Genomic DNA, 26,205 nt, shown 5'->3' with positions numbered 1-26,205 from the left:
TAGATGAGGCACAGTCATTTGTTTTCCATTTTTAGCCATTTTCCATTTTTTAGGAATTTTTTTCTTCAAAATTGAGAGTTTTTCTTCAATAGCTTCCAGGTCATGTGACCTATTGAGTCAAAATCACTTTGAAATTGTTCTAATAGTCTCTTTAGATGAGGCACAGTCATTTGTTTTCCATTTTAAATCATTTTCAATTTTTAAAGAATTTATTTCATCAAAATTGAGAGTTTTTCTTCAATAGCTTCCAGGTCATGTGACCTATTGACTCAAAATCACTTTGAAATTGTTCTACCAGTCTGTATAGATGAGGCACAGTCATTTATTTTCCATTTTTAGCCATTTTCAATTTTTAATTAATTTATTTCATCAAAATTAAGTGTTTTTCTTCAATAGCTTCCAGATCATGTGACCTATTGACTCAAAATCACTTTGAAATAATTATAATAGTCCCTTTAGATGAGGCACAGTCATTTGTTTTCCATTTTAAATCATTTTCAATTTTTAAAGAATTTATTTCATCAAAATTGAGAGTTTTTCTTCAATAGCTTCCAGGTCATGTGACCTATTGACTCAAAATCACTTTGAAATAATTCTAATAGTCTCTTTAGATGAGGCACAGTCATTTGTTTTCCATTTTAAATCATTTTCAATTTTTAAAGAATTTATTTCATCAAAATTGAGAGTTTTTCTTCAATAGCTTCCAGGTCATGTGACCTATTGAGTCAAAATCACTTTGAAATGGGCTCTTTGCACCTCAGCTTCCGCGTTCGGGGAAAAGCGGCTCATTTTTGTCCGGGCTATTAAAGATGTCATTTTACAGTCGGTGTTTGCAGGGCTTGCCAAAGCTAACAATTAACGATGTACATCGTATTTGTAAGGCGGGATCTAAAGCCCCATCAAGCAAACTGGAAAAAGGTTTTAAGATGTACGTATCGTCATACATTCATGGATATGAAGGTGAGTCTTACTTTAAAGTTCTTTAAACTTCGTGGCTAACATTAGCTTTAGCTTATACTAACAGGCAATATTCTCGGACATTTTACTAATACAATTGTACTATTTAAATATCTAAACATTCTTATTCTTTCTAACGGACAATGTTCTTACGTTATTTTGTATTCATTTTTAAGTTTATTGCTTTAATGTGTGTTTTTTGTCGTTAGTGTCAAACAGAGACCAAGTAACGGGGAGATTACGGTTCGGGCTTTTTGCTTCAGAAGCACGAGAAAGCACGAGAAGCCCCATAATTTTTGTTTATTGTATTTTTGAGTTCAGACATATTTAATTAAGAAACCAGAGGTGGGGTGAGTAACACAAATTTTAAAAAGAAAAAGGTTTGTTGCGGTGTGGATGCTTACCTCGTGTAAAATCGGATGTCATCATCAGACCCTGCGAACCTTTGTAATCCGAAGGTAGAATGGATTTTCAGTTCTTCGATCTGGCTTGTTAGGGCTTTTATTTCTTCTTTTAATTTCTGGTTTTCATTTATTACCATGTCCAGGCCAGCTGGTTCTGGGACAGAGCAATAATCGTGATCTGCATACGTGCATTCCACAGGCGGCTCACTCTTTCCCATACACTGGCTCTTCCAGGCTGAACACAGAAGTTGTTCCATTGAAATAGCACAGGGACGGCTCCTTTTTTTTAACCATTCTTCTCCCGCCAGGAGTTTTAGGCTGATGAAACTGATCCGGAGGGAAGTGAAGGCTGCAAACTTTGCTATGCGATGTTAGCTTGATGTTGTCGAGACGAATATTGACAAGCCATCGTTGTTGTAAGTCAGGATCGCTTGGAAATCCATGAAAACTTAACCGACTGTTATATTTAGAAGACGCTGTGCGCCGTGGAACACAACAATGTTCATGGTATTGCTTAAATTGCCTTTGAAATACGAGTTTATCTTTCCTTGCGGTCATGGTCACTCATAAGGAAAAAAATGAGCCGTATTTGCGCATGCGGATGTGACGTCAGAGCGGCAGGTGCAAAGAGCCCATTGTTCTACCAGTCTGTATAGATGAGGCACAGTCATTTGTTTTCCATTTTAAATCATTTTCCATTTTTAAAGAATTTATTTCATCAAAATTGAGAGTTTTTCTTCAATAGCTTCCAGGTCATGTGACCTATTGAGTCAAAATCACTTTGAAATTGTTCTACCAGTCTGTATAGATGAGGCACAGTCATTTGTTTTCCATTTTAAATCATTTTCAATTTTTAATTAATTTATTTCATCAAAATTGAGTGTTTTTCTTCAATAGCTTCCAGGTCATGTGACCTATTGAGTCAAAATCACTTTGAAATTGTTCTAATAGTCTCTTTAGATGAGGCACAGTCATTTGTTTTCCATTTTAAATCATTTTCAATTTTTAAAGAATTTATTTCATCAAAATTGAGAGTTTTTATTCAATAGCTTCCAGGTCATGTGACCTATTGAGTCAAAATCACTTTGAAATTGTTCTACCAGTCTGTATAGATGAGGCACAGTCATTTGTTTTCCATTTTTAGCCATTTTCCATTTTTTAGGAATTCTTTTCTTCAAAATTGAGTGTTTTTCTTCAATAGCTTCCAGGTCATGTGACCTATTGACTCAAAATCACTTTGAACTTGTTCTACCAGTCTGTATAGTTGATGTGCTTGTGAAGAACTACATGGGAATCATCCCACTGTGGAGCGGAATGTTACTTGGCGACTTAACACGGTACAAAACACCCACATCTGCTGCAACAAATAAAACAAGCAAATCAAGAGAAACAAACTGCCATGTGGAGTTGTGGTTTGGCTTGGTAAAAAAGAACATCTTGGCCAAAAAAAAGTACCTCAGACCAGCAGACTTCATCACAAAATTGTATACATCTTTACAAGGTCGGTATGTTGAACATGTTATGCAGCATGGTCTGCCAGACAAACTTCTGGACCAAACTGTCAGAGTTTTGAATAAACCGACAGATGATCCCAAAGAAAAATGGAACAAGAGGGAAAGTTCTGCTGGTCAGACAAAGACCAAATCCAAGTATTTCAATTCCCCGAAGATATTACCCAATCCCAGAACTTCCAAAGGCCCAAAAAAACAAATCACCAAAGCTGAAGATGATAACAATAATAAAGAATCACAGGTAAGGTTTCACCTACCTTTGAGGCTCTGTTGCAGTTCCACATAAAGAATTAGTTTGTTAAAACAATGAATTTATCTGATAAAATTTTTTTGTAATCTTCATTTCTTAAATTTCATTAGAAGTAAACAAGTAATAATAGCTTGCATTTCACAATTTCATAATGTGGTTAACATGGGATAACATAACTGACATATATGTATTACAGTCTGGTATAGATTTTGTCTTTATTATGGCCGGCTGTTAGCATAAAGTATTATTTAAATTTTGTAAAATATACATTTTTGTTGTATTACTTTCAAATGTTTTGATTTGTTTTTTTTTTTTATATCTGATTTGCAGTTAACCTTGCTTTGGAAAAAGAGTGGTACAGAAGTTGTAGTAGCAGTTGTTCCGTCACAAATTAAAGGTCGGAGCATTGTGATTCATCATTCTGACTTGTGCACTCTTCGACCACATCAATGGTTGACAGGGGAGGTATGTGTTTGTTTCAGTCATTTGTAAAACATCTTCAATCTCAAGATTAATACAAACCAATTTTTAGATTTGTGTGAGAAGACTTTTGGATGCATGTTTAATATGTGGAAACGCTGATATTCCTTGTGCAGATCATTGAAAGCCTTCTGCATGTGGCTGCCCATGCATTGGGAGTCATGGACACCTTCTACATCCTGAATCACTACTCAGCTGGTGTGATTTTGTTCGAGGACCGAACTGAGCTTCCTAGACAAAGTTTACCAAACGTAATGGATATCTTTGTTGCTATATTATGTCATTATAAGATGAATGAACAGAACTTTCACAGTTACACATCAGTTACACAGAGCTACAAAATTGACAACAAAATTACTTCGAAGATGAAATCATATGTAATGTGTTTATGGCAAATATGTGTGCTTGTTGATAAAAAGAAGAACAAGATGTATTTTTTTAAAAGGTTTGAATTAAAAGCTGAGTTGTTTTTAAAAGAGTGTTCTGAAAGAATTGCCATGTTTTACTGACTACTTGGCTGTTTTAAACATTGAAACACTTGACAAAATTAATGTAATTGTTCACTTCCGTGCGAGTTCCAAATATAAGTGTCACAGAGGGTTATCCAGGCAAATAAGGAGCTGAACATGGCAGTAAGGATGGACAACTTCTTTAGACAACATTACATAATTAATTCCACATGTAAAAAAACTTCTGTACTGGACACTACATATAAGATTTCAGAGTAATGTAAATGTCAATCATTTAATAAAGTAGAAGTAAGAATCTTGATCTAGTTGCACCCACATTAATCTTGGCTAAGTAATTTCATTTGATATCTTGTATGTGTCCTAGTAACTAACATCAACATCACTGCAAGCTTTACCCCATCCCACAGCAGCCTGTACAGGGCAATGTTTAGCACCTTAACTCTTGTAAAACAGTGTATTGATTATTTTATCATTTTTAAAACACCTTCTCATTGAAAAGCAAAATTGTCAGTAAAAGTAAATACTGACATGTGGGAAAAGATTAATTGCGAGACATGTGCTTAAAGTTTGTCTTTATGTTAACATTTAATTTTTGAACATTTTTAATGCCATTTCAGGTAAACTTTGACAACTATGAAGCAGTTCTGTCATTTGTCCTTGTGAACAACAATCACTGGAAGTTGCTGGTTTGTGATTTTTTGTCTATAATCAATATTTTTTCATTTTATGGTTTGGATAGAGCATGACATATTCACATTAGTTTTAATGAAATTTTTCTTTGTTATGCCCCTTTACTTTGTTGATCTGTTTTAGTACATCAATGCAGAAGCCAGAACTGTATTCCTAATAGATCCTGCACAAGTATCATCTGAGCTTGTGGACTCCCAAAAGGCAGCTAAAAGAATACAGTAAATAAAGCTCTAATAAATTTTTAAAATGTATTAAAAATTAATAAATTTGCAAAGTGACCACATAGAGATTGAGTTAAAAATCTGAATGTATGTGACATTCAGATTTCTGAATATATTATTGAAATATATTATCCATAACATTTTTTCAAAATATATTATGTAAAAAATATTTCTATTAATTTAAATGTTTATGTAAATATTAATTTCAATAAACTTAACATTGTTGTTGTTAACAGAAACTGATAAGAGGAAAGCGTGAGTTGTCTTATGAGTGGAATTACAGAATACAATTGCTCTTACACAAATCATTTTGTTTGTTATCCAGAGAATACTTCAAAATGAGAAGGACATGCCATGGAAAAATAGACTGGGTTGGGATCCAATGGAAAGGGGGGACAATGCGCCACCCTATTCAACAAGACGGAAGCAGCTGTGGAGTTATTGTAGTCAAAGTAAATTAATGAGTTCATGTTTTTTGTTATACAAGTGTGGATACTGTGTAATTATTATAGAGAAAAGTTGTCTATCATCAAATACAGTCTCTCTGGTTAGTTAAAATGGGCTTTCGGAATTGTGGAAAGAGTGTGTATTCACTTGGAGGAATACAGACTCCCCCAACAGTAGCCCATAACTGGGGTCAGTGCAACATGCCACACAGTATTTGTAATTACAGTTCTTTCATCATCTTCTAAATGTTGAAACATTTAGATGTTTCACTACAGGTATCTGTACTAACAAACATACCTGTTTTAGTATATGTGGGTACACTATATATGTCCACATGAATGTTTTAAGTCTGATGCATTATAATGCCATAAAAAAAGTCTTTAAAAACTTTTTTTTTCTTTAGATGGCAAAAGCACTGATGGAAGCCTTCCCTCTGATGCCAGATGTAGATTTTGACACAACAAAAAAGGCAATGAAAAGTGAAAGAAGAACTCTCGCTCTTCAAATCCTTGATGCATCAGGTATACCATGTGCATTTCGACTTACAATACATAAACATACACACATATATATTGCAGAATCTCCCCAGCTCTTACATTACTGAACCAGTCTTGACTGGTGAATTTAAGGTTTTTTATTTTATTTGATTAAGATCAACCACCATCATCAAAGTCACCACAATAACCTCAATAAATGTGAAAACTAAAACATATACAAACATTGTAATACAAAACATGAACTTAACCAATAAAGATAACAAAACTAAACAGACCTCGCTGCTTTCGCTGGGGAACACTAAGTTTTGATTTCTTTGTGACAAGCACATCTTGACAGTTCAATTAATTCACTGTTTCAATGACTCTTTCAACTTATATAGAGTCTGCCCTCATTAGCTCCTGCAGCCCGTGAGGTCAATAAAAAAAAAAAAAAATTACAAAATGCAAATTCCATTTCACAAAATATAAACCACCAACAGTGCCAATCCAAACAGACAAGGATATCTAAACGATATGCAACATTGATAATTTAGAAAATTTACTTTAGTTTACAAATGTATTTTATATAATCTCCAAGTATTAATAATTTTAAATTAATTTTCTGAAATAATTAGCTATTTTGTTATATATATATATATCGATCTATCAATCTATCTTGTTTGAATATGCTGTATATTCTTCTTGATTACAGTATTTGATGACCACTGTTGGTGTGCGATGTGCGCTGCATACAAAGCCCCGGGGTCTGGCCCTGGAATGACAGACTGGGTGAGAAATCAAGAGTTGTCAATGTAAAATTCAGAATTAGACACAGGAAATGACTCTTGGGAGCCATGAAATGTTTTATATAATAAATGACAAGCAATTAAACACCAAACTGTGTGACAGGAGATGAGTAAGTTCAATACTGCTAAACATGTATATTTTCTTGTATTTGTGAACAGATCCAGTGTGACAACTGTGACCGATGGTACCATGCCCTGTGCATAAATATGAAGAGCACAGAATTTCAAAAGAAAAAAACAGGCAGTTGGAAATGTATATGGTGTAGTTAATCTGAAAACTTGAAACTGTGTTCATTATTGTTCGAAATACGTTTTGAAAATATCTGTGGAAAATGAAAATGTAATATGTTTGTGTGGCATTGATGCTATGTGTGATGTATAAAGTGTACTGGAATCATTTCAAATTGATAAGTAATTTTATGACGTTATCTGAAAGCTATTGAGCAACAATCTTAAACTTTAAGGAAAAGATTCCTAAAAATTATAAAATAAAAACATAAAACATAAATAAATGTCTGTGCCTCATCTATAGGGACTAGTATAATTATTCCAAAGTGATTTTGAGTCAATAGGTCACATGACCTGGAAGCTATTGAAGAAAAACTCTCAATTTTGATGAAATAAATTCTTTAAAAATTGAAAATGGCTAAAAATGGAAAACAAATGACTGTGCCTCATCTATACAGACTGGTAGAACAATTTCAAAGTGATTTTGAGTCAATAGGTCAAATGACCTGGAAGCTATTGAATAAAAACCCTCAATTATGATGAAAAAAATTCCTAAAAAATGGAAAATGATTTAAAATGGAAAACAAATGACTGTGCCTCATCTAAAGAGACTAGTATAATTATTTCAAAGTGATTTTGACTCAATAGGTCACATGACCTGGAAGCTACTGAAGAAAAACTCTCAATTTTGATGAAATAAATTCTTTAAAAATTGAAAATGATTTAAAATGGAAAACAAATGACTGTGCCTCATCTATACAGACTGGTAGAACAATTTCAAAGTGATTTTGACTCAATAGGTCACAAGACCTGGAAGCTATTGAAGAAAAACCCTCAATTTTGATGAAATAAATTAATTAAAAATTGAAAATGGCTAAAAATGGAAAACAAATGACTGTGCCTCATCTATACAGACTGGTAGAACAATTTCAAAGTGATTTTGAGTCAATAGGTCACAAGACCTGCAAGCTATTGAATAAAAACCCTCAATTTTGATGAAAAAAATTCCTAAAAAATGGAAAATGATTTAAAATGGAAAACAAATGTCTGTGCCTCATCTAAAGGGACTATTATAATTATTTCAAAGTGATTTTGAGTCAATAGGTCACATGACCTGGAAGCTATTGAAGAAAAACTCTCAATTTTGATGAAATAAATTCTTTAAAAATTGAAAATGATTTAAAATGGAAAACAAATGACTGTGCCTCATCTAAAGGGACTATTATAATTATTTCAAAGTGATTTTGAATCAATAGGTCACATGACCTGGAAGCTATTGAAGAAAAACCCTCAATTTTGAAGAAACAAAATCCTAAAAAATTGAAAATGATTTAAAATGGAAAACAAATGACTGTGCCTCATCTAAAGAGACTAGTATAATTATTCCAAAGTGATTTTGAGTCAATAGGTCACATGACCTGGAAGCTATTGAAGAAAAACACTCAATTTTGATGAAATAAATTAATTAAAAATTGAAAATGATTTAAAATGGAAAACAAATGACTGTGCCTCATCTAAAGAGACTAGTATAATTATTCCAAAGTGATTTTGAGTCAATAGGTCACATGACCTGGAAGCTATTGAAGAAAAACCCTCAATTTTGATGAAAAAAATTAATAAAAAATTGAAAATGATTTAAAATGGAAAACAAATGACTGTGCCTCATCTAAAGAGACTAGTATAATTATTCCAAAGTGATTTTGAGTCTAAAGGTCACATGACCTGGAAGCTATTGAAGAAAACATTATATTTCTTTGACAGGAATGTTTGGTTCAGTAATTTGTTGATAGTCCCTAAGTGAACCTTCGGGCGCTGCGGCCGGGAGCGGTGGAGAACCGCTGGCCGAGAGTAGCGTTCCGAAATCGGATCAACTTTCAGCTAAACGTCGGTTACTCCGCGGAGCTCGGGCCGGGAGCGGTGGAGAACCGCTGGCCGACAGTAGCGTTCATAAATCGGATCAACCTTGAGCTAAACGCCGCTTACTCCGCGGAGCTCGAATATCGAATATCCAACTTGAAACTAACTTCACTGCGGTAGGTTAAGGTCTAAATGTCTGCACCTTTCTGTATGAGGATCATTTTAGTAAATGTTCTTTTCCCGTATAAATGTTTTGTTAACCGGTAAATGAACGCAGGAATCACAATTACGCTGTGAAAATGGCTTATTGATGTAGAGAGAAAATGACCTTTTATGGCTTTTCCTCCTTTAACTAATCAAACTTACTTTTGAAAACTTGAGAAATGTGAACAATGCAGCGCAAGGTTAGTAAAGCAAACAGCATGAAACAATAATAGTGTGTTAGTAGCTGTAAAATGTAATAATTTGTAATAAATAAATTGTAGTGGCGATTGTTTGTCAAACCAAACATCCTATAAAAGTTCAGTCAACAAGCCACTGCTGCCAGTGTTGGGTAAGTTACTTTAAAAATGTAATCCGTTACAGTTACAAGTTACCTTGTTTAAAATGTAATTGTAGTGTAACTTTTTCGATTACTTTTAAAAAGTAATGTAACTAATTACTTTTGATTACTTTGAGGTTTTAATGAGTATTGACCCATGTTCAACATTTAATTTTTGAGAACTGAGTGGGAACCTTAAAAGAGCACTAAGCTGAGAGGGAATTGCTGACAGGCAATCACAGGAGGTCCACAAGAAGAGATGCCAGCACCAGGCATGTAAGATTTTCTCAGACTCCTCTCATCGGGCCATACTCTTTTCTGCTCCTCCCCCAGGCTCTACCATTTATGCAGTTTGCAGACTAACACAAGCAGGTTCAGAAACCACTTCTTTCCTACAGCGGTCACCTTATTGAACTCTTCCCAAAGACCAGTCTTTCCTTCCCCTCTATCCATACCTTACTGTACCATCCCAACATTTGTACAGTGTTCCTCTTCAATTCGCACCTGTATAGCCCTATCTACAGTGGCTCTGCACATACATGCATTTCCCTAGGGGTATTTTATTTATTCTGCTGCACATATCTATCAACCATCTTTCCGTACCCTAGCTGTGAATAACTGCATTTTATCTCTAAATACTGCATGCTGTACAATCTGCACACGTTGCACTTGATTAGATGCCAATCTGCATTTCATTACTTCATACATGTGCAATGACAATGAAGTGCTCTAGTTTAGTAATAAATAAGCAAAGTAAGACTTTTACATCACATTTTATTTTTCTTGATTTTTTCTTTGCACACCCTTGCTTGTAAAATTAAACACGGCACAATACAGTGCATCAAGAATTAAGATGGACGATGGGTCCCGAGTATCCGATGGACTAAACGTGCCTTTCAGAAGAACGCCTGGATGCTTCCTCTGAAAAGAGAGAAAAAAAGATAGAAGAAAAATATACTATGATTAATAATTATATGTTCAAAGTAGCATTAATTGGGGCCTGCCCATAGCAATACATAAGGAGAGCAGTGACTGACTTGCGAAGCAAGTGATAAAATTCCACAAGCTAATGACTACTATTTAGCTAAGCTTAGCATTGATGCTAATTTTTAGCATCAGAACGCTGGGTCCAAACCGACGGGCGCACTTTGGCAGGCCCCGGTTACATTTCTTCAGGAATTTTCTAGTTTACTTTATGTTCATCATGAAAACCATAACACTATCACATTGTATACAATGTCTCATGGGAAAGAATAGATTCCAATGTTTGTCATGCATCAACACCAAACAGTCAAATATTCATAAAACAATACGCTTCGTCTATCAGTGAGTTGCACTTACCTCTAAATGTTTCCTCAGGTTTGACATAGATTGCTTCGACGTGGACAAGTTCTTGATAGCCGGCAAACACTTCTTGCACTGCACGGTTAAATTTGAGCCATTTTCACATGTGTAAATGAAATGCTCCTTATATTTCCAGTGCTGGAAGGTTGTCATTTTTGATGCGCTGCTTGAGCTGAAATGGAACCGTCCGCTCGCTTGCTGTTCCTCCAGGAGGCTCCGCCAGCACAGGATGGAACATCAGAGGCATTGCGGCTGGCAAATATGATAGAGACAAGGAGCCGCAGCGGGAAACGGCGATATAGGGCGCAAAGCAATAAAAATATCGTTACATATTTCGCAAAGGTTTTTGTTCATATTTTTTTTAAAATGTAACTAAATTTGTAATTCTTAATATTTTCGGAAGTAACTGTAACTGAATTACATATTTTCTCATTGTAACTGTAACGAATTACAGTTACTCTTTTTTTGTAATTAAATTACGTAACGTCGTTACATGTAATCCGTTACTACCCAAGACTGACTGCTGCACTGAGGTGATGCTTCGTACGAAGGTAAAAGAAGTTCAAAAAACTTGAAAATTGCTTTTATAGTTTATTTTTTCCAGTTTGACAAGCAAATAACAAAGATCAAACTTTTCATTAGTGATGTGTCGAGTAATGAAGCGGGTAAGACAGAGAACTCACCTAAACCTGAGCAGTTAAAGTTTTTATTTTTTAGTAATAAATCGTTGTCCATGGTGACATAGCGAGTAACAAGCCAATCACAACCCTCTTTTCTTTTTGTTTCTAGTTTTCTTTTGGATCCAGCCATTGTTTCATACAACCAGATTAATCGGAATTTATGTATCAGAATCACAAACATTTTAAACTTGTTTATTCATTGTAAAGCTTCATGTTGTTTTCACGCTGCCTATTTTACATATATTGTCCAGTTGATGTCACAGTAGAGCAAATGAAGCACCGCGGTGTATCGGCTCATGAGTCGAATGATTGGATGGAGTTCCTCAGGGCTTTTAAAAAAGTGGACTAAAATGAAATTTGAATATAATTTATAGTATTTGTTTAAAATCCGTTCATTTGAGAATTCTCCAAATGTCAGCTGGATATGTCGATTCATCTATATCTCTGTCTACGCTCTTGAATTTTCAAATGGTTTTTTGTTCATTTCTGCGTTAAACGATTTACTTCAGTAAAGTTAACAATTACTCTTTTTCTCTGTTTTCTTCTCCAGATTCCCTGAAGTGTAACGTTTATAACCAGGAGAGGAGATCCACTCTGGACCAGGAGGAATTAGAACCTGTGCAGGTGAAACAAGAACAGGAAGAGCCTGAAGATCATCAGATAAAAGTGGAAGAGAAAGAAGTTTACTGCAGTCAGGCTGAAGAACAGATTGAATTAAAACAGGAGACTGATACCTGCATGGTGGTTCCTGTTGATGAGCAAACAGACCACATTGAATCAGAACCAAACAGGAACCAAGACATCTTCCAGGAAGCTGCTGAAGCTGAGAACCAAAATCAGGAAAGAAGAAAACCTTTCTCATGTGACATCTGTAAAAAGTGTTTTGCTTTCAAATCTGCTTTTGATGCTCACATGAGAACTCATACGGGTGAAAAGCCGTTTTCATGTGTGAACTGTGGAAAACGCTTTAGTCAAAAACAGAATTTAACTCTGCACATGAGGATTCACACTGGTGAAAAGCCGTTTTCATGTGTGAACTGTGGAAAAAGTTTTAGTGTAAAACGGAATTTAACTCAGCACATGATGATTCACACTGGTGAAAAGCCGTTTTCATGTGTGAACTGTGGAAAAGGTTTTAGTCTAAAACAGAATTTAACTCTGCACATGAGGATTCACACAGGTGAAAAGCCGATTTCATGTGTGAACTGTGGAAAAAGTTTTAGTGTAAAACGGAATTTAACTCGGCATATGATGATTCACACTGGTGAAAAGCCGTTTTCATGTGTGAACTGTGGAAAAGGTTTTAGTCTAAAACAGAATTTAACTCTGCACATGAGGATTCACACAGGTGAAAAGCCGATTTCATGTGTGAACTGTGGAAAAAGTTTTAGTGTAAAACGGAATTTAACTCGGCACATGATGATTCACACTGGTGAAAAGCTGTTTTCATGTGTGAACTGTGGAAAAAGCTTTTGTCAAAAACGGGATTTAACTCGGCACATGATGATTCACACTGGTGAAAAGCCGTTTTCATGTGTGAACTGTGGAAAAAGTTTTAGTCAAAAACAGGATTTAACTCGGCACATGATGATTCACACTGGTGAAAAGCCGTTTTCATGTGTGAACTGTGGAAAAAGCTTTTGTCAAAAACGGGATTTAACTCGGCACTTGAGGATTCACACTGGTGAAAAGCCGTTTTCATGTGTGAACTGTGGAAAAAGCTTTTGTCAAAAACGGGATTTAACTCGGCACTTGAGGATTCACACTGGTGAAAAGCCGTTTTCATGTGTGAACTGTGGAAAAAGTTTTTGTCGAAAACGGGATTTAACTCGGCACTTGAGGATTCACACTGGTGAAAAGCCGTTTTCATGTGTGAACTGTGGAAAAAGTTTTAGTCAAAAAAAGTATTTAACTCGGCACATGAGGATACACACTGGTGAAAAGCCGTTTTCATGTGTGAACTGTGGAAAAAGTTTTAGTCAAAAACAGGATTTAACTCGGCACATGAGGATTCACACTGGTGAAAAGCCGTTTTCATGTGTGAACTGTGGAAAAAGTTTTAGTCGAAAACAACATTTTACTCATCACATGAGGATTCACACTGGTGAAAAGCCGTTTTCATGTGTGAACTGTGGAAAAAGTTTTAGTCGAAAACAACATTTTACTCATCACATGAGGATTCACACTGGTGAAAAGCCGTTTTCATGTGTGAACTGTGGAAAAAGTTTTAGTGTAAAACTGAATTTAACTCGACATGTGAGGATTCACACAGGTGAAAAGCAGGAGAGGAGATCCACTCTGGACCAGGAGGAGTTAGAACCTGTGCAGGTGAAACAAGAACAGGAAGAGCCAGAAGATCATCAGATAAAAGTGGAAGAGAAAGAAGTTTACTGCAGTCAGGCTGAAGAACAGATTGAATTAAAACAGGAGACTGATACCTGCATGGTGGTTCCTGTTGATGTGCAAACAGACCACACTGAATCAGAACCAAACAGGAACCAAGTCATCTTCCAGGAAGCTGCTGAAGCTGAGAACCAAAATCAGGAAAGAAGAAAACCTTTCTCATGTGACATCTGTAAAAAGCGTTTGTCTTTCAAATCTGTTTTTGATGCTCACATGAGAACTCATACGGGTGAAAAGCTGTTTTCATGTGTGAACTGTGGAAAAAGTTTTAGTGAAAAACAGGATTTAACTCGGCACATGATGATTCACTCTGGTGAAAAGCCTTTTACATGTGTGAACTGTGGAAAAAGTTTTAGTCAAAATCAGGATTTAACTCGGCACATGATGACTCACAGGTGAAAAGCCGTTTTCATGTGTGAACTGTGGAAAAAGTTTTAGTGTAAAACGGAATTTAACTCGACACATGATGATTCATAATGATGAAAAGCCGTTTTCATGTGTGAACTGTGGAAAAAGTTTTAGTGTAAAATGGAATTTAACTCAGCACATGATGATTCACACTGGTGAAAAGCCGTTTTCATGTGTGAACTGTGGAAAAAGCTTTTGTCAAAAACGGGATTTAACTCGGCACATGATGATTCACACTGGTGAAAAGCCGTTTTCATGTGTGAACTGTGGAAAAAGCTTTTGTCAAAAACGGGATTTAACTCAGCACTTGATGATTTACACTGGTGAAAAGCCGTTTTCATGTGTGAACTGTGGAAAAAGTTTTAGTCAAAAACGGGATTTAACTCGGCACTTGAGGATTCACACTGGTGAAAAGCCGTTTTCATGTGTGAACTGTGGAAAAAGTTTTAGTGTAAAACGGAATTTAACTCAGCACATGAGGATTCACACTGGTGAAAAGCCGTTTTCATGTGTGAACTGTGGAAAAAGTTTTAGTATAAAACGGGATTTAACTCGGCACATGAGGATTCACACTGGTGAAAAGCCGTTTTCATGTGTGAACTGTGGAAAAAGCTTTTGTCAAAAACGGAATTTAACTCAGCACATGATGATTCACACTGGTGAAAAGCTGTTTTCATGTGTGAACTGTGGAAAAAGTTTTAGTCAAAAACAGCATTTAACTCGGCACATGATGATTCACACTGGTGAAAAACCATTTTCATGTGTGAACTGTGGAAAAAGTTTTAGTCAAAAACGGGATTTAACTCGGCACTTGAGGATTCACACAGGTGAAAAGCCGTTTTCATGTGTGAACTGTGGAAAAAGTTTTTGTCAAAAACGGGATTTAACTCGGCACTTGAGGATTCACACTGGTGAAAAGCCGTTTTCATGTGTGAACTGTGGAAAAAGTTTTAGTCAAAAAAAGTATTTAACTCGGCACATGAGGATACACACTGGTGAAAAGCCGTTTTCATGTGTGAACTGTGGAAAAAGTTTTAGTCAAAAACAGGATTTAACTCGGCACATGAGGATTCACACTGGTGAAAAGCCGTTTTCATGTGTGAACTGTGGAAAGAGTTTTAGTCAAAAACAGAATTTTACTCATCACATGAGGACTCACACTGGTGAAAAGCCGTTTTCATGTGTGAACTGTGGAAAAAGTTTTAGTGTAAAACTGAATTTAACTCGACACGTGAGGATTCACACAGGTGAAAAGCCTTTTTCATGTGTGAACTGTGGAAAAACTTTTAGTCAGAAACAGGATTTAACTTGGCACGTGAGGATTCACACAGGTGAAAAGCAGGAGAGGAGATCCACTCTGGACCAGGAGTTAGAACCTGTGCAGGTGAAACAAGAACAGGAAGAGCCAGAAGATCATCAGATAAAAGTGGAAGAGAAAGAAGTTTACTGCAGTCAGGCTGAAGAACAGATTGAATTAAAACAGGAGACTGATACCTGCATGGTGGTTCCTGTTGTTGTGCAAACAGACCACACTGAATCAGAACCAAACAGGAACCAAGTCATCTTCCAGGAAGCTGCTGAAGCTGAGAACCAAAATCAGGAAAGAAGAAAACCTTTCTCATGTGACATCTGTAAAAAGCGTTTGTCTTTCAAATCTGATTTTTATGCTCACATGAGAACTCATACGGGTGAAAAGCCGTTTTCATGTGTGAACTGTGGAAAAAGTTTTAGTCTAAAACAGAATTTAACTCAGCACATGAGGATTCACACTGGTGAAAAGCTGTTTTCATGTGTGAACTGTGGAAAAAGTTTTAGTCAAAAACAGCATTTAACTCGGCACATGATGATTCACACTGGTGAAAAACCATTTTCATGTGTGAACTGTGGAAAAAGTTTTAGTGTAAAACGGAATTTAACTCAGCACATGATGATTCACACTGGTGAAAAAACATTTTCATGTGTGAACTGTGGAGAAAGTTTTCGTCACAAGGTGAGTTTAATTCACCACTTGAGGCGTCACACAGGTGAAAAGCAGTAGAAGTATTTTCCATACATGTTCTATGTTGAGGTTCACTATAGAACTGATTTGGTTTAAAACTAGAATGAAAGACTGGAGGGGTTTCATGTCTATAAAGCTGAAAATTGTATTTGTTAAATGTGATCATTTGGATACTTGGAGATGTGCAACCATGACACATTTTCCTTCAGAGATGCTTTCTTGTTTTTTTTTTTGGTATATTCTTTATCAATAAACAATAATGATGAACTGTATGTTATTGTATTAACTTACCGTTTATGTCAAACTGTATGTTGTGTGTGTACAACATGAAGAGCAGAGGGCTCAGCACACAGCCCTGAGGAGTGCCAGTACTGATGCTGATAGATGAAGAGGCTTGGGGGCCCACTGACTATTTCATGCATTAACAGAGTTTGACCGGACATGGACTCCCTTCCAGAACATTCTCACAAAATTGGACTTGAGGGATTGATTTGTATTATTCTGTACAATAGAGAGAGTTAGTGGGGTTTATTTTAAAAGTTTTTAAAATCAAGACTAGAATGTACAGAATTGAGTGGGTTTTTTTTTAAATCTGCAAAAAAGTATTTGTGATAGTTTTGTCTTTAAAATAAAATGAGATTGAGTTTTCTTTCAAATTATATTAACCAGTTTTACTCTGATTAAAATCTTTTCAAATGAAATAAAATGGATTTGTACTTTAAAGAAAATGCAAGATTCACCACAAATTAATTTTCCTGCTTTGATTGCCAGAGCCGGCACAAGGCATTAGCAAACTAAGCAGCCACTAGGGGCCCCAGGGCCACTAGGGGGCCCCCTCAGTGGAGCTGATTTTATTTATTTTTCTTAGTAATAATTTCTGTCATAATATCAAAACCACACTATGTCACTATTAAGTGGTTTGTTTTTACAGTAATATATATATGATAATGTATGTAGAAATTATTTTTTTATTGATAGAAAGAAACAATATGCTCTTGGCGGCCCCTGGTGGCCGCGGTAGGTACCGCACGCTTCGCTGGTAACATGAGCCTCATCCAAACGTGAAAAGCTCCGGTCAGAAGACAAGTCAGCAAAACAATGTCTCCAAAAAGGACTTATCCTTCAGGGAGGGAGAAAAGAGGAAGAATAGAAAAAAGCCAAGATAAAGGTTTGTTTTAATGTGTCTTGGTAATGTCATGTAAAAGATTTGTAAAGCTGCTAACAGAAAATTAGCTTGAATGGTCCAGTTCAACAGCCCAACATTTATAGGGTCTTTGTGTTTATGTGAACATGAGTTTAAACTTTAAACGAGTTGATTCTCATGGTTGGCTCTGTATATTTCTGAGGTATTTTTGGCTTCAAAACTCCGTATTTGATAAGGTTTGATAACAATAACTTAAACTTCTCAATGTTTGACATTGTCTAGCAAAATGTTTTTACGTCAGGCTACATAGCTGCTACATGGATGAGCTGCTCTATGCTGTAGTTGGTGATTTGTTGTTTGCTGCTGAGCATAATCATTTTGTGGCTAAAACAAACATTATTTTTACATCAACTTCTAAGTTATGTTAAAATCATTTGAAGGCTCAGAATCAGTCCAGTACTGGTACCGGTCCACATTGTAGGGGAGAAAGACTCACCTGGTATATATTACAATTTTTAGCTATGTGTTAGATTTTAAATTTCTTATTTTCATATGTACTCATTTATCTTACTTTAATTTGCTTTTTCTAGCAGCTGTTAACTTCTGTAACTAGGGTTTCCCAAGTCTGAATAAAAAGAGGAGCAGCGAGAGGGGAAATTTAGAGTGAATTGCAATAGACACTGTTTCAAAGTTATAATAATTTATTAAAATGAAAACAGTAAAATTAAATAATACCTCTATGTAAATGAGAAGAAGTTAGGAAAAACTAAGCTGAGTTGCCGAGGCTTGGCGGTAGGTGCTGACAGGTTCTGGATCGGAGGCTCCCGAGCAAAGAATCACCAAACACCGTGACGTCACACACTCGTTGGATTTCCCTCCATCGATTTATGTTGATCACGGGACAGCCACAGCAACAGGGGGCGCCACCATCTGGGCCAAACGCACCACCTTCAATCCTCAGAGCTAAAAAATAAATAAATACAAACTATTTTTAAAATACCGGTAGGAAAATCAAATAGATAAAACCGGTAAAAGTCTTTTACACTCGACCACCAGCACCGCACAATTCAGTGAACAAGCCGGTGCTGATCGGCTCTCAATAAGCCACAGGATGGGCGGAACCAGCGGTAACTCCGAACAAAGCAGCAGCGATCATTGTGGATATACGGAAACTATAGGAAAGGTTCTGATCTGGTGGAGTGAAGAAACTGTGAAACATGTTGCGGGATGTAGGAGATACGAATCAGAAGACAATATTAACTTTGGATTTGTGGAAAACTGGAATACTAATATTGTATTTGTTTTATTTAGATAAAGTGGAAGAAAAGATTTTACGTCTTTCAAAGAGAACTGGCACTGTATGAGAAATCTTTAGATGTGATGATCGTAAGATCCACAAGGTGGCGGTAATGCAATGACATGAATGAACGACAGTCATAAAATCCCAAAGAAGAAGAAGACAAAGAAAATGGCGCATGGTCTGTTTGGTTGAATGTTCGACTGTTTCTCTAAACGAGTTTATCAACGAGCCGTTAACTGCTGCTGAAGAAACATTCACAGAGTTTAAAGAAATCATCGTCAAGTCGGAGGAAGAGATGGATGATCATCGCAGACTGCTGGATTTCTCCCGGAGGCCCCAGATAATCTTACACCGAATAGGTAGGAACCACCAGCGTTTGGATGCAGGTTAAGGTCTAAATGTCTGCACCTTTCTGTATGAGGATCATTTTAGTAAATGTTCTTTTCCCGTATAAATGTTTTGTTAACCGGTAAATGAACGCAGGAATCACAATTACGCTGTGAAAATGGCTTATTGATGTAGAGAGAAAATGACCTTTTATGGCTTTTCCTCCTTTAACTAATCAAACTTACTTTTGAAAACTTGAGAAATGTGAACAATGCAGCGCAAGGTTAGTAAAGCAAACAGCATGAAACAATAATAGTGTGTTAGTAGCTGTAAAATGTAATAATTTGTAATAAATAAATTGTAGTGGCGATTGTTTGTCAAACCAAACATCCTATAAAAGTTCAGTCAACAAGCCACTGCTGCCAGTGTTGGGTAAGTTACTTTAAAAATGTAATCCGTTACAGTTACAAGTTACCTTGTTTAAAATGTAATTGTAGTGTAACTTTTTCGATTACTTTTAAAAAGTAATGTAACTAATTACTTTTGATTACTTTGAGGTTTTAATGAGTATTGACCCATGTTCAACATTTAATTTTTGAGAACTGAGTGGGAACCTTAAAAGAGCACTAAGCTGAGAGGGAATTGCTGACAGGCAATCACAGGAGGTCCACAAGAAGAGATGCCAGCACCAGGCATGTAAGATTTTCTCAGACTCCTCTTATCGGGCCATACTCTTTTCTGCTCCTCCCCCAGGCTCTACCATTTATGCAGTTTGCAGACTAACACAAGCAGGTTCAGAAACCACTTCTTTCCTACAGCGGTCACCTTATTGAACTCTTCCCAAAGACCAGTCTTTCCTTCCCCTCTATCCATACCTTACTGTACCATCCCAACATTTGTACAGTGTTCCTCTTCAATTCGCACTTGTATAGCCCTATCTACAGTGGCTCTGCACATACATGCATTTCCCTAGGGGTATTTTAGTTATTCTGCTGCACATATCTATCAACCATCTTTCCTTACCCTAGCTGTGAATAACTGCATTTTATCTCTAAATACTGCATGCTGTACAATCTGCACACGTTGCACTTGATTAGATGCCAAACTGCATTTCATTACTTCATACATGTGCAATGACAATGAAGTGCTCTAGTTTAGTAATAAATAAGCAAAGTAAGACTTTTACATCACATTTTATTTTTCTTGATTTTTTCTTTGCACACCCTTGCTTGTAAAATTAAACACGGCACAATACAGTGCATCAAGAATTAAGATGGACGATGGGTCCCGAGTATCAGATGGACTAAACGTGCCTTTCAGAAGAACGCCTGGATGCTTCCTCTGAAAAGAGAGAAAAAAAGATAGAAGAAAAAAATACTATGATTAATAATTATATGTTCAAAGTAGCATTAATTGGGGCCTGCCCATAGCAATACATAAGGAGAGTAGTGACTGACTTGCGAAGCAAGTGATAAAATTCCACAAGCTAATGACTACTATTTAGCTAAGCTTAGCATTGATGCTAATTTTTAGCATCAGAACGCTGGGTCCAAACCGACGGGCACACTTTGGCAGGCCCCCGTTACATTTCTTCAGGAATTTTCTAGTTTACTTTATGTTCATCATGAAAACCATTACACTAGCACATTGTATACAATGTCTCATGGGAAAGAATAGATTCCAACGTTTGTCATGCATCAACACCAAACAGTCAAATATTCGTAAAACAATACGCTTCGTCTATCAGTGAGTTGCACTTACCTCTAAATGTTTCCTCAGGTTTGACATAGATTGCTTCGACGTGGACAAGTTCTTGATAGCCGGCAAACACTTCTTGCACTGCACGGTTAAATTTGAGCCATTTTCACATATGTAAATGAAATGCTCCTTATATTTCCAGTGCTGGAAGGTTGTCATTTTTGATGCGCTGCTTGAGCTGAAATGGAACCGTCCGCTCGCTTGCTGTTCCTCCAGGAGGCTCCGCCAGCACAGGATGGAACATCAGAGGCATTGCGGCTGGCAAATATGATAGAGACAAGGAGCCGTAGCGGGAAACGGCGATATAGGGCGCAAAGCAATAAAAATATCATCACATATTTCGCAAAGGTTTTTGTTCATATTTTTTAAAAAATGTAACTAAATTTGTAATTCTTAATATTTTCGGAAGTAACTGTAACTGAATTACACATTTTCTCATTTTAACTGTAGCGAATTACAGTTACTCTTTTTTTGTAATTAAATTACGTAACGTCGTTACATGTAATCCGTTACTACCCAACACTGACTGCTGCACTGAGGTGATGCTTCGTACGAAGGTAAAAGAAGTTCAAAAATCTTGAAGATTGCTTTTATAGTTTATTTCTCCCAGTTTGACAAGCAAATAACAAAGATCAAACTTTTCATTAGTGATGTGTCGAGTAATGAAGCGGGTAAGACAGAGAACTCACCTAAACCTGAGCAGTTAAAGTTTTTATTTTTTAGTAATAAATCGTTGTCCCTGGTGACATAGCGAGTAACAAGCCAATCACAACCCTCTTTTCTTTTTGTTTCTAGTTTTCTTTTGGATCCAGCCATTGTTTCATACAACCAGATTCATCAGAATTTATGTATCAGAATCACAAACATTTTAAACTTGTTTATTCATTGTAAAGCTTCATGTTGTTTTCACGTTGCCTATTTTACATATATTGTCCAGTTGATGTCACAGTAGAGCAAATGAAGCACCGCGGTGCATCGACTCATGAGTCGAATGATTGGATGGAGTTCCTCAGGGCTTCATGAAGCTGCATCTCACCATCACTACTTTTCATTGTTTCCTCTCCTGCTCTGGTCAAAACCAACAGGCCCAACCCAGTGCATGCTGGTCCTATACCAGTCCCTATACTTACAGAAAATGGACCCACAGTTCTTAATGTCTAACTTAGAAAAGTTAATAACAGAGGAACAAAAACTAAACAGCTATTAACCTACAAATAAACTCATGTTTATAAATAAACCATAAAAATATAAAGTGGACTACAATAAAATTTTAATATAATTCAAAGTAATAGAAATAAATATCTTGAAATAATACATTTTACTGTTAAATATGAACAATGATCCCGACTACAATTAATTTTGTAATAAATAAAATATATTTTTTACATCTGTTCACTTGAGAATTCTCCAAATGTCAGCTGGATATATCGACTGATCTGTATCTCTGTCTGTGCTCTTGAATTTTCAAGTGGGTTTTTTGTTCCTTGCTATTTTAAACGATGAACAATTTCTCCTATTTACTTCAGTAAAGTTAACAATTACTCTTTTTCTCTGTTTTCTTCTCCAGAGTCCCTTAAGTGTAACGTTTATAACCAGGAGAGGAGATCCACTCTGGACCAGGAGGAGTTAGAACCTCTGCAGGTGAAACAAGAACAGGAAGAGCCAGAAGATCATCAGATAAAAGTGGAAGAGAAAGAAGTTTACTGCAGTCAGGCTGAAGAACAGATTGAATTAAAACAGGAGACTTATACCTGCATGGTGGTTCCTGTTGATGAGCAAACAGACCACACTGAATCAGAACCAAACAGGAACCAAGTCATCTTCCAGGAAGCTGCTGAAGCTGAGAACCAAAATCAGGAAAGAAGAAAACCTTTCTCATGTGACATCTGTAAAAAGCGTTTGTCTTTCAAATCTGTTTTTGATGCTCACATGAGAACTCATACGGGTGAAAAGCCGTTTTCATGTGTGACCTGTGGAAAATGTTTTAGTCAAAAACAGGATTTAACTCAGCACATGATGATTCACACAGGTGAAAAGCCGTTTTCATGTGTGAACTGTGGAAAAAGTTTTAGTCAAAAAAAGTATTTAACTCGGCACATGAGGATTCACACTGGTGAAAAGCCGTTTTCATGTGTGAACTGTGGAAAAAGTTTTAGTCAAAAAAAGCATGTAACTAGGCACATGAGGATTCACACTGGTGAAAAGCCGTTTTCATGTGTGAACTGTGGAAAAAGATTTAGTCAAAAACAGGATTTAACTCGGCACATGAGGATTCACACAGGTGAAAAGCCGTTTTCATGTATGAACTGTGGAAAATGTTTTAGTCAAAAACAGGATTTAACTCAGCACATGATGATTCACACTGGTGAAAAGCCGTTTTCATGTGTGACCTGTGGAAAGTTTTTTAGTGTAAAACGGAATTTAACTCGGCACATGTTGATTCACACTGGTGAAAAGACGTTTTCATGTGTGAACTGTGGAAAAAGTTTTAGTGTAAAACGGAATTTAACTCGACACATGTTGATTCACACTGGTGAAAAGACGTTTTCATGTGTGAACTGTGGAAAACGTTTTCGTCAAAAACAGGATTTAACTCAACACATGATGATTTATAATGGTGAAAAGCCGTTTTCATGTGTGAACTGTGGAAAAATGTTTAGTCAAAAACGGGATTTAACTCGGCACATGATGATTCACACTGGTGAAAAGCCATATTCATGTATGAACTGTGGAAAAATCTTTAGTCGCAAAGATAGTTTGACTAACCACATGAGGCGTCACACAGGTGAAAAGCAGGAGAGGAGATCCACTCTGGACCAGGAGGATTTAGAACCTGTGCAGGTGAAACAAGAACAGGAAGAGCCAGAAGATCATCAGATAAAAGTGGAAGAGAAAGAAGTTTACTGCAGTCAGGCTGAAGAACAGATTGAATTAAAACAGGAGACTGATACCTGCATGGTGTTTCCTGTTGATGAGCAAACAGACCACACTGAATCAGAACCAAACAGGAACCAAGTCATCTTCCAGGAAGCTGCTGAAGCTGAGAACCAAAATCAGGAAAGAAGAAAACCTTTCTCATGTGACATCTGTAAAAAGTGTTTTGCTTTCAAATCTGTTTTTGATGGTCATATGAGAACTCATACGGGTGAAAAGCCGTTTTTATGTGTAAACTGTGGAAAAGGTTTTAGTCTAAAACAGAATTTAACTGTGCACATGAGGATTCACACTGGTGAAAAGCTGTTTTCATGTGTGAACTGTGGAAAAAGATTTAGTCACAAACAGGTTTTAACTCGGCACATGAGGATTCACACAGTTGAAAAGCCGTTTTCATGTGTGAACTGTGGAAAAAGTTTTAGTCTAAAACATAATTTAACTCTGCACATGAGGATTCACACAGGTGAAAAGCCTTTTTCATGTGTGAACTGTGGAAAAAGTTTTAGTCGAAAACAACATTTTACTCATCACATGAGTATTCACACTGGTGAAAAGCCGTTTTCATGTGTGAACTGTGGAAAAAGTTTTAGTCAAAAACAGGATTTAACTCGGCACATGATGACTCACACTGGTGAAAAGCCGTTTTCATGTGTGACCTGTGGTAAAAGTTTTAGTCAAAAACAGGATTTATCTCGGCACATGATGACTCACACAGGTGAAAAGCCGTTTTCATGTGTGATCTGTGGAAAAAGTTTTAGTGTAAAACGGAATTTAACTCGGCACATGATGATTCATAATGATGAAAAGCCGTTTTCATGTGTGAACTGTGGAAAACGCTTTAGTCAAAAACAGGTTTTAACTCTTCACATGATGACTCACACTGGTGAAAAGCCGTTTTCATGTGTGAACTGTGGAAAAAGTTTTAGTCAAAAACAGGATTTAACTCGGCACATGAGGATTCACACAGGTGAAAAGCCGTTTTCATGTGTGAACTGTGGAAAAAGTTTTAGTCAAAAACAGAATTTTACTCATCACATGAGGATTCACACAGGTGAAAAGCCGTTTTCATGTGTGAACTGTGGAAAAAGTTTTAGTCAAAAACAGGATTTAACTCGGCACATGATTCACACAGGTGAAAAGCCGTTTTCATGTGTGAACTGTGGAAAAGGTTTTAGTCGAAAACAGAATTTAACTCATCACATGAGGATTCACACAGGTGAAAAGCTGTAGAAGTATTTTCCATACATGTCCTATGTTGAGGTTCACTATAGAACTGATTTGGTTTAAACCTAGAATGAAAGACTGGAGGGGTTTCATGTCTATAAAGCTGAAAATTGTTGTATTTGTTAAATGTGATCATTTGGATACTTGGAGATGTGCAACCATGACACATTTTCCTTCATTGATGTTTTATTTTTCTGGTATATTCTGTATCAATAAACAATAATGATAAACTGTATGTTATTGTATTAACATACTGTTTATGTCAAACTGTATGTTGTGTGTGTACAACATGAAGAGCAGAGGGCTCAGCACACAGCCCTGAGGAGTGCCAGTACTGATGCTGATAGATGAAGAGGCTTGGGGGCCCACTGACTATTTCATGCATTAACAGAGTTTGACCGGACATGGACTCCCTTCCAGAACATTCTCACAAGATTGGACTTGAGGGATTGATTTGTATTATTCTGTACCATAGAGAGAGTTAGTGGGGTTTATTTTAAAAGTTTTTAAAATCAAAACTAGAATGTAAAGAATTGAGTGTTGTTTTTTTTAAATCTGCAAAAAAAGTATTTGATAGTTTTGTCTTTAAAGTAAAATGAGATTGAGTTTTCTTTCAAATTATATTAACCAGTTTTACTCTGATTAAAATCTTTTCAAATGAAATAAAATGGATTTGTACTTGAAGGAAAATGCAAGATTCACCACAAATTAATTTTCCTGCTTTCATTGCCAGAGCCGGCACAAGGCATAGCAAACTAAGCAGCCACTAAGGGGCCCAGGGCCACTAGGGGCCCCTCAGTGGAGCTGATTTTATTTATTTTTCTTAGTAATAATTTCTGTCATAATATCAAAACCACACAATGTCACTATTAAGTGGTTTGTTTTTACAATAATATATATATTTGATAATGTATGTAGAAATTATTATTTTATTGATAGAAAGAAACAATATGCTCTTGGCGGCCCCTGGTGGCCGCGGTAGGTACCGCACGCTTCGCTGGTAACATGAGCCTCATCCAAACGTGAAAAGCTCCGGTCAGAAGACAAGTCAGCAAAACAATGTCTCCAAAAAGGACTTTTCCTTCAGGGTGGGAGAAAAGAAAGGAAGAATAGAAAAACGCCAAGGTAAAGGTTTGTTTTAATGTGTCTTGGTAATGTTATGTAAAAGATTTGTAAAGCTGCTAATAGAAAATTAGCTTGAATGGTCCAGTTCAACAGCCCAACATTTATAGGGTCTTTGTGTTTGTTTGAAACTGAGTTTAAACTTTAAACGAGTTGATTCTCATGGTTGGCTCTGTATATTTCTCAGGTATTTTTGGCTTCAAAACTCCGTGTTTGATAAGGTT

The 26,205-nt window shown here is 36.4% G+C and overlaps 3 protein-coding genes and 1 long non-coding RNA gene across 7 annotated transcripts in view; 3 read left to right on the top strand and 1 right to left on the bottom strand.

Annotated features, from left to right (window-relative positions):
- The first annotated feature begins 3,002 nt into the window (after positions 1–3,002).
- Positions 3,003–7,116, top strand: LOC116730952 (uncharacterized). 3 transcript variants are annotated; one of them, XR_004341438.1, is made up of 6 exons: positions 3,003–3,587; positions 3,719–4,758; positions 5,309–5,435; positions 5,834–5,951; positions 6,619–6,695; positions 6,872–7,111. XR_004341438.1 is itself a non-coding variant. In XM_032580525.1 (6 exons), the coding sequence occupies exons 1-6, from the start codon at positions 4,678–4,680 to the stop codon at positions 6,980–6,982; spliced, it is 609 nt and encodes a 202-aa protein (XP_032436416.1). In that variant the 5' UTR covers positions 3,869–4,677; the 3' UTR covers positions 6,983–7,116. The 3 variants fall into 3 exon arrangements, 1 of the variants encoding a protein (XP_032436416.1); XR_004341437.1 differs by having other exon boundaries at positions 3,719–4,980; XM_032580525.1 differs by lacking the exon at positions 3,003–3,587 and adding an exon at positions 4,886–4,980 and having other exon boundaries at positions 3,869–4,758; positions 6,872–7,116.
- Positions 7,117–12,481: 5,365 nt separating this feature from the next.
- Positions 12,482–14,208, top strand: LOC116731613 (gastrula zinc finger protein XlCGF8.2DB-like; the record flags this gene model as incomplete). Its single annotated transcript, XM_032581426.1, has 3 exons — positions 12,482–12,730; positions 12,887–13,634; positions 14,198–14,208. Coding segments are annotated over 3 exons (1,008 nt in total), but the record flags the coding sequence as incomplete, so codon positions are not given.
- A 106-nt stretch (positions 14,209–14,314) lies between these two features.
- Positions 14,315–26,205, top strand: part of LOC116730886 (gastrula zinc finger protein XlCGF57.1-like) — a 19,441-nt gene continuing 7,550 nt past the window's right edge. The window contains exons 1-5 of one of the 2 annotated variants that reach the window (XM_032580437.1): positions 14,315–15,336; positions 15,421–15,484; positions 22,879–23,254; positions 23,327–23,486; positions 24,603–24,686. In XM_032580437.1, coding sequence (XP_032436328.1) covers positions 14,316–15,336; positions 15,421–15,484; positions 22,879–23,254; positions 23,327–23,486; positions 24,603–24,686 — 1,705 coding nt within the window. In that variant the 5' untranslated portion in view covers position 14,315. Of the gene's footprint in view, positions 15,337–15,420; positions 15,485–22,878; positions 23,487–24,602; positions 24,687–24,851; positions 24,907–26,205 lie in introns of those variants that run through there. The other variant, XM_032580436.1, reaches the window with a different exon arrangement.
- On the bottom strand, positions 20,120–21,081 carry LOC116731022 (uncharacterized). The gene is made up of 2 exons (XR_004341477.1): positions 20,705–21,081; positions 20,120–20,284 (listed from the first exon to the last, which is right to left on the bottom strand). It is a non-coding gene; the product is annotated as an uncharacterized LOC116731022 (long non-coding RNA).

The sequence above is a fragment of the Xiphophorus hellerii genome, chromosome 13 (genome assembly GCF_003331165.1).
Source record: "Xiphophorus hellerii strain 12219 chromosome 13, Xiphophorus_hellerii-4.1, whole genome shotgun sequence".
Lineage (NCBI taxonomy): Eukaryota > Metazoa > Chordata > Actinopteri > Cyprinodontiformes > Poeciliidae > Xiphophorus > Xiphophorus hellerii.
This window is presented reverse-complemented; position numbering and strand designations above follow the sequence as displayed.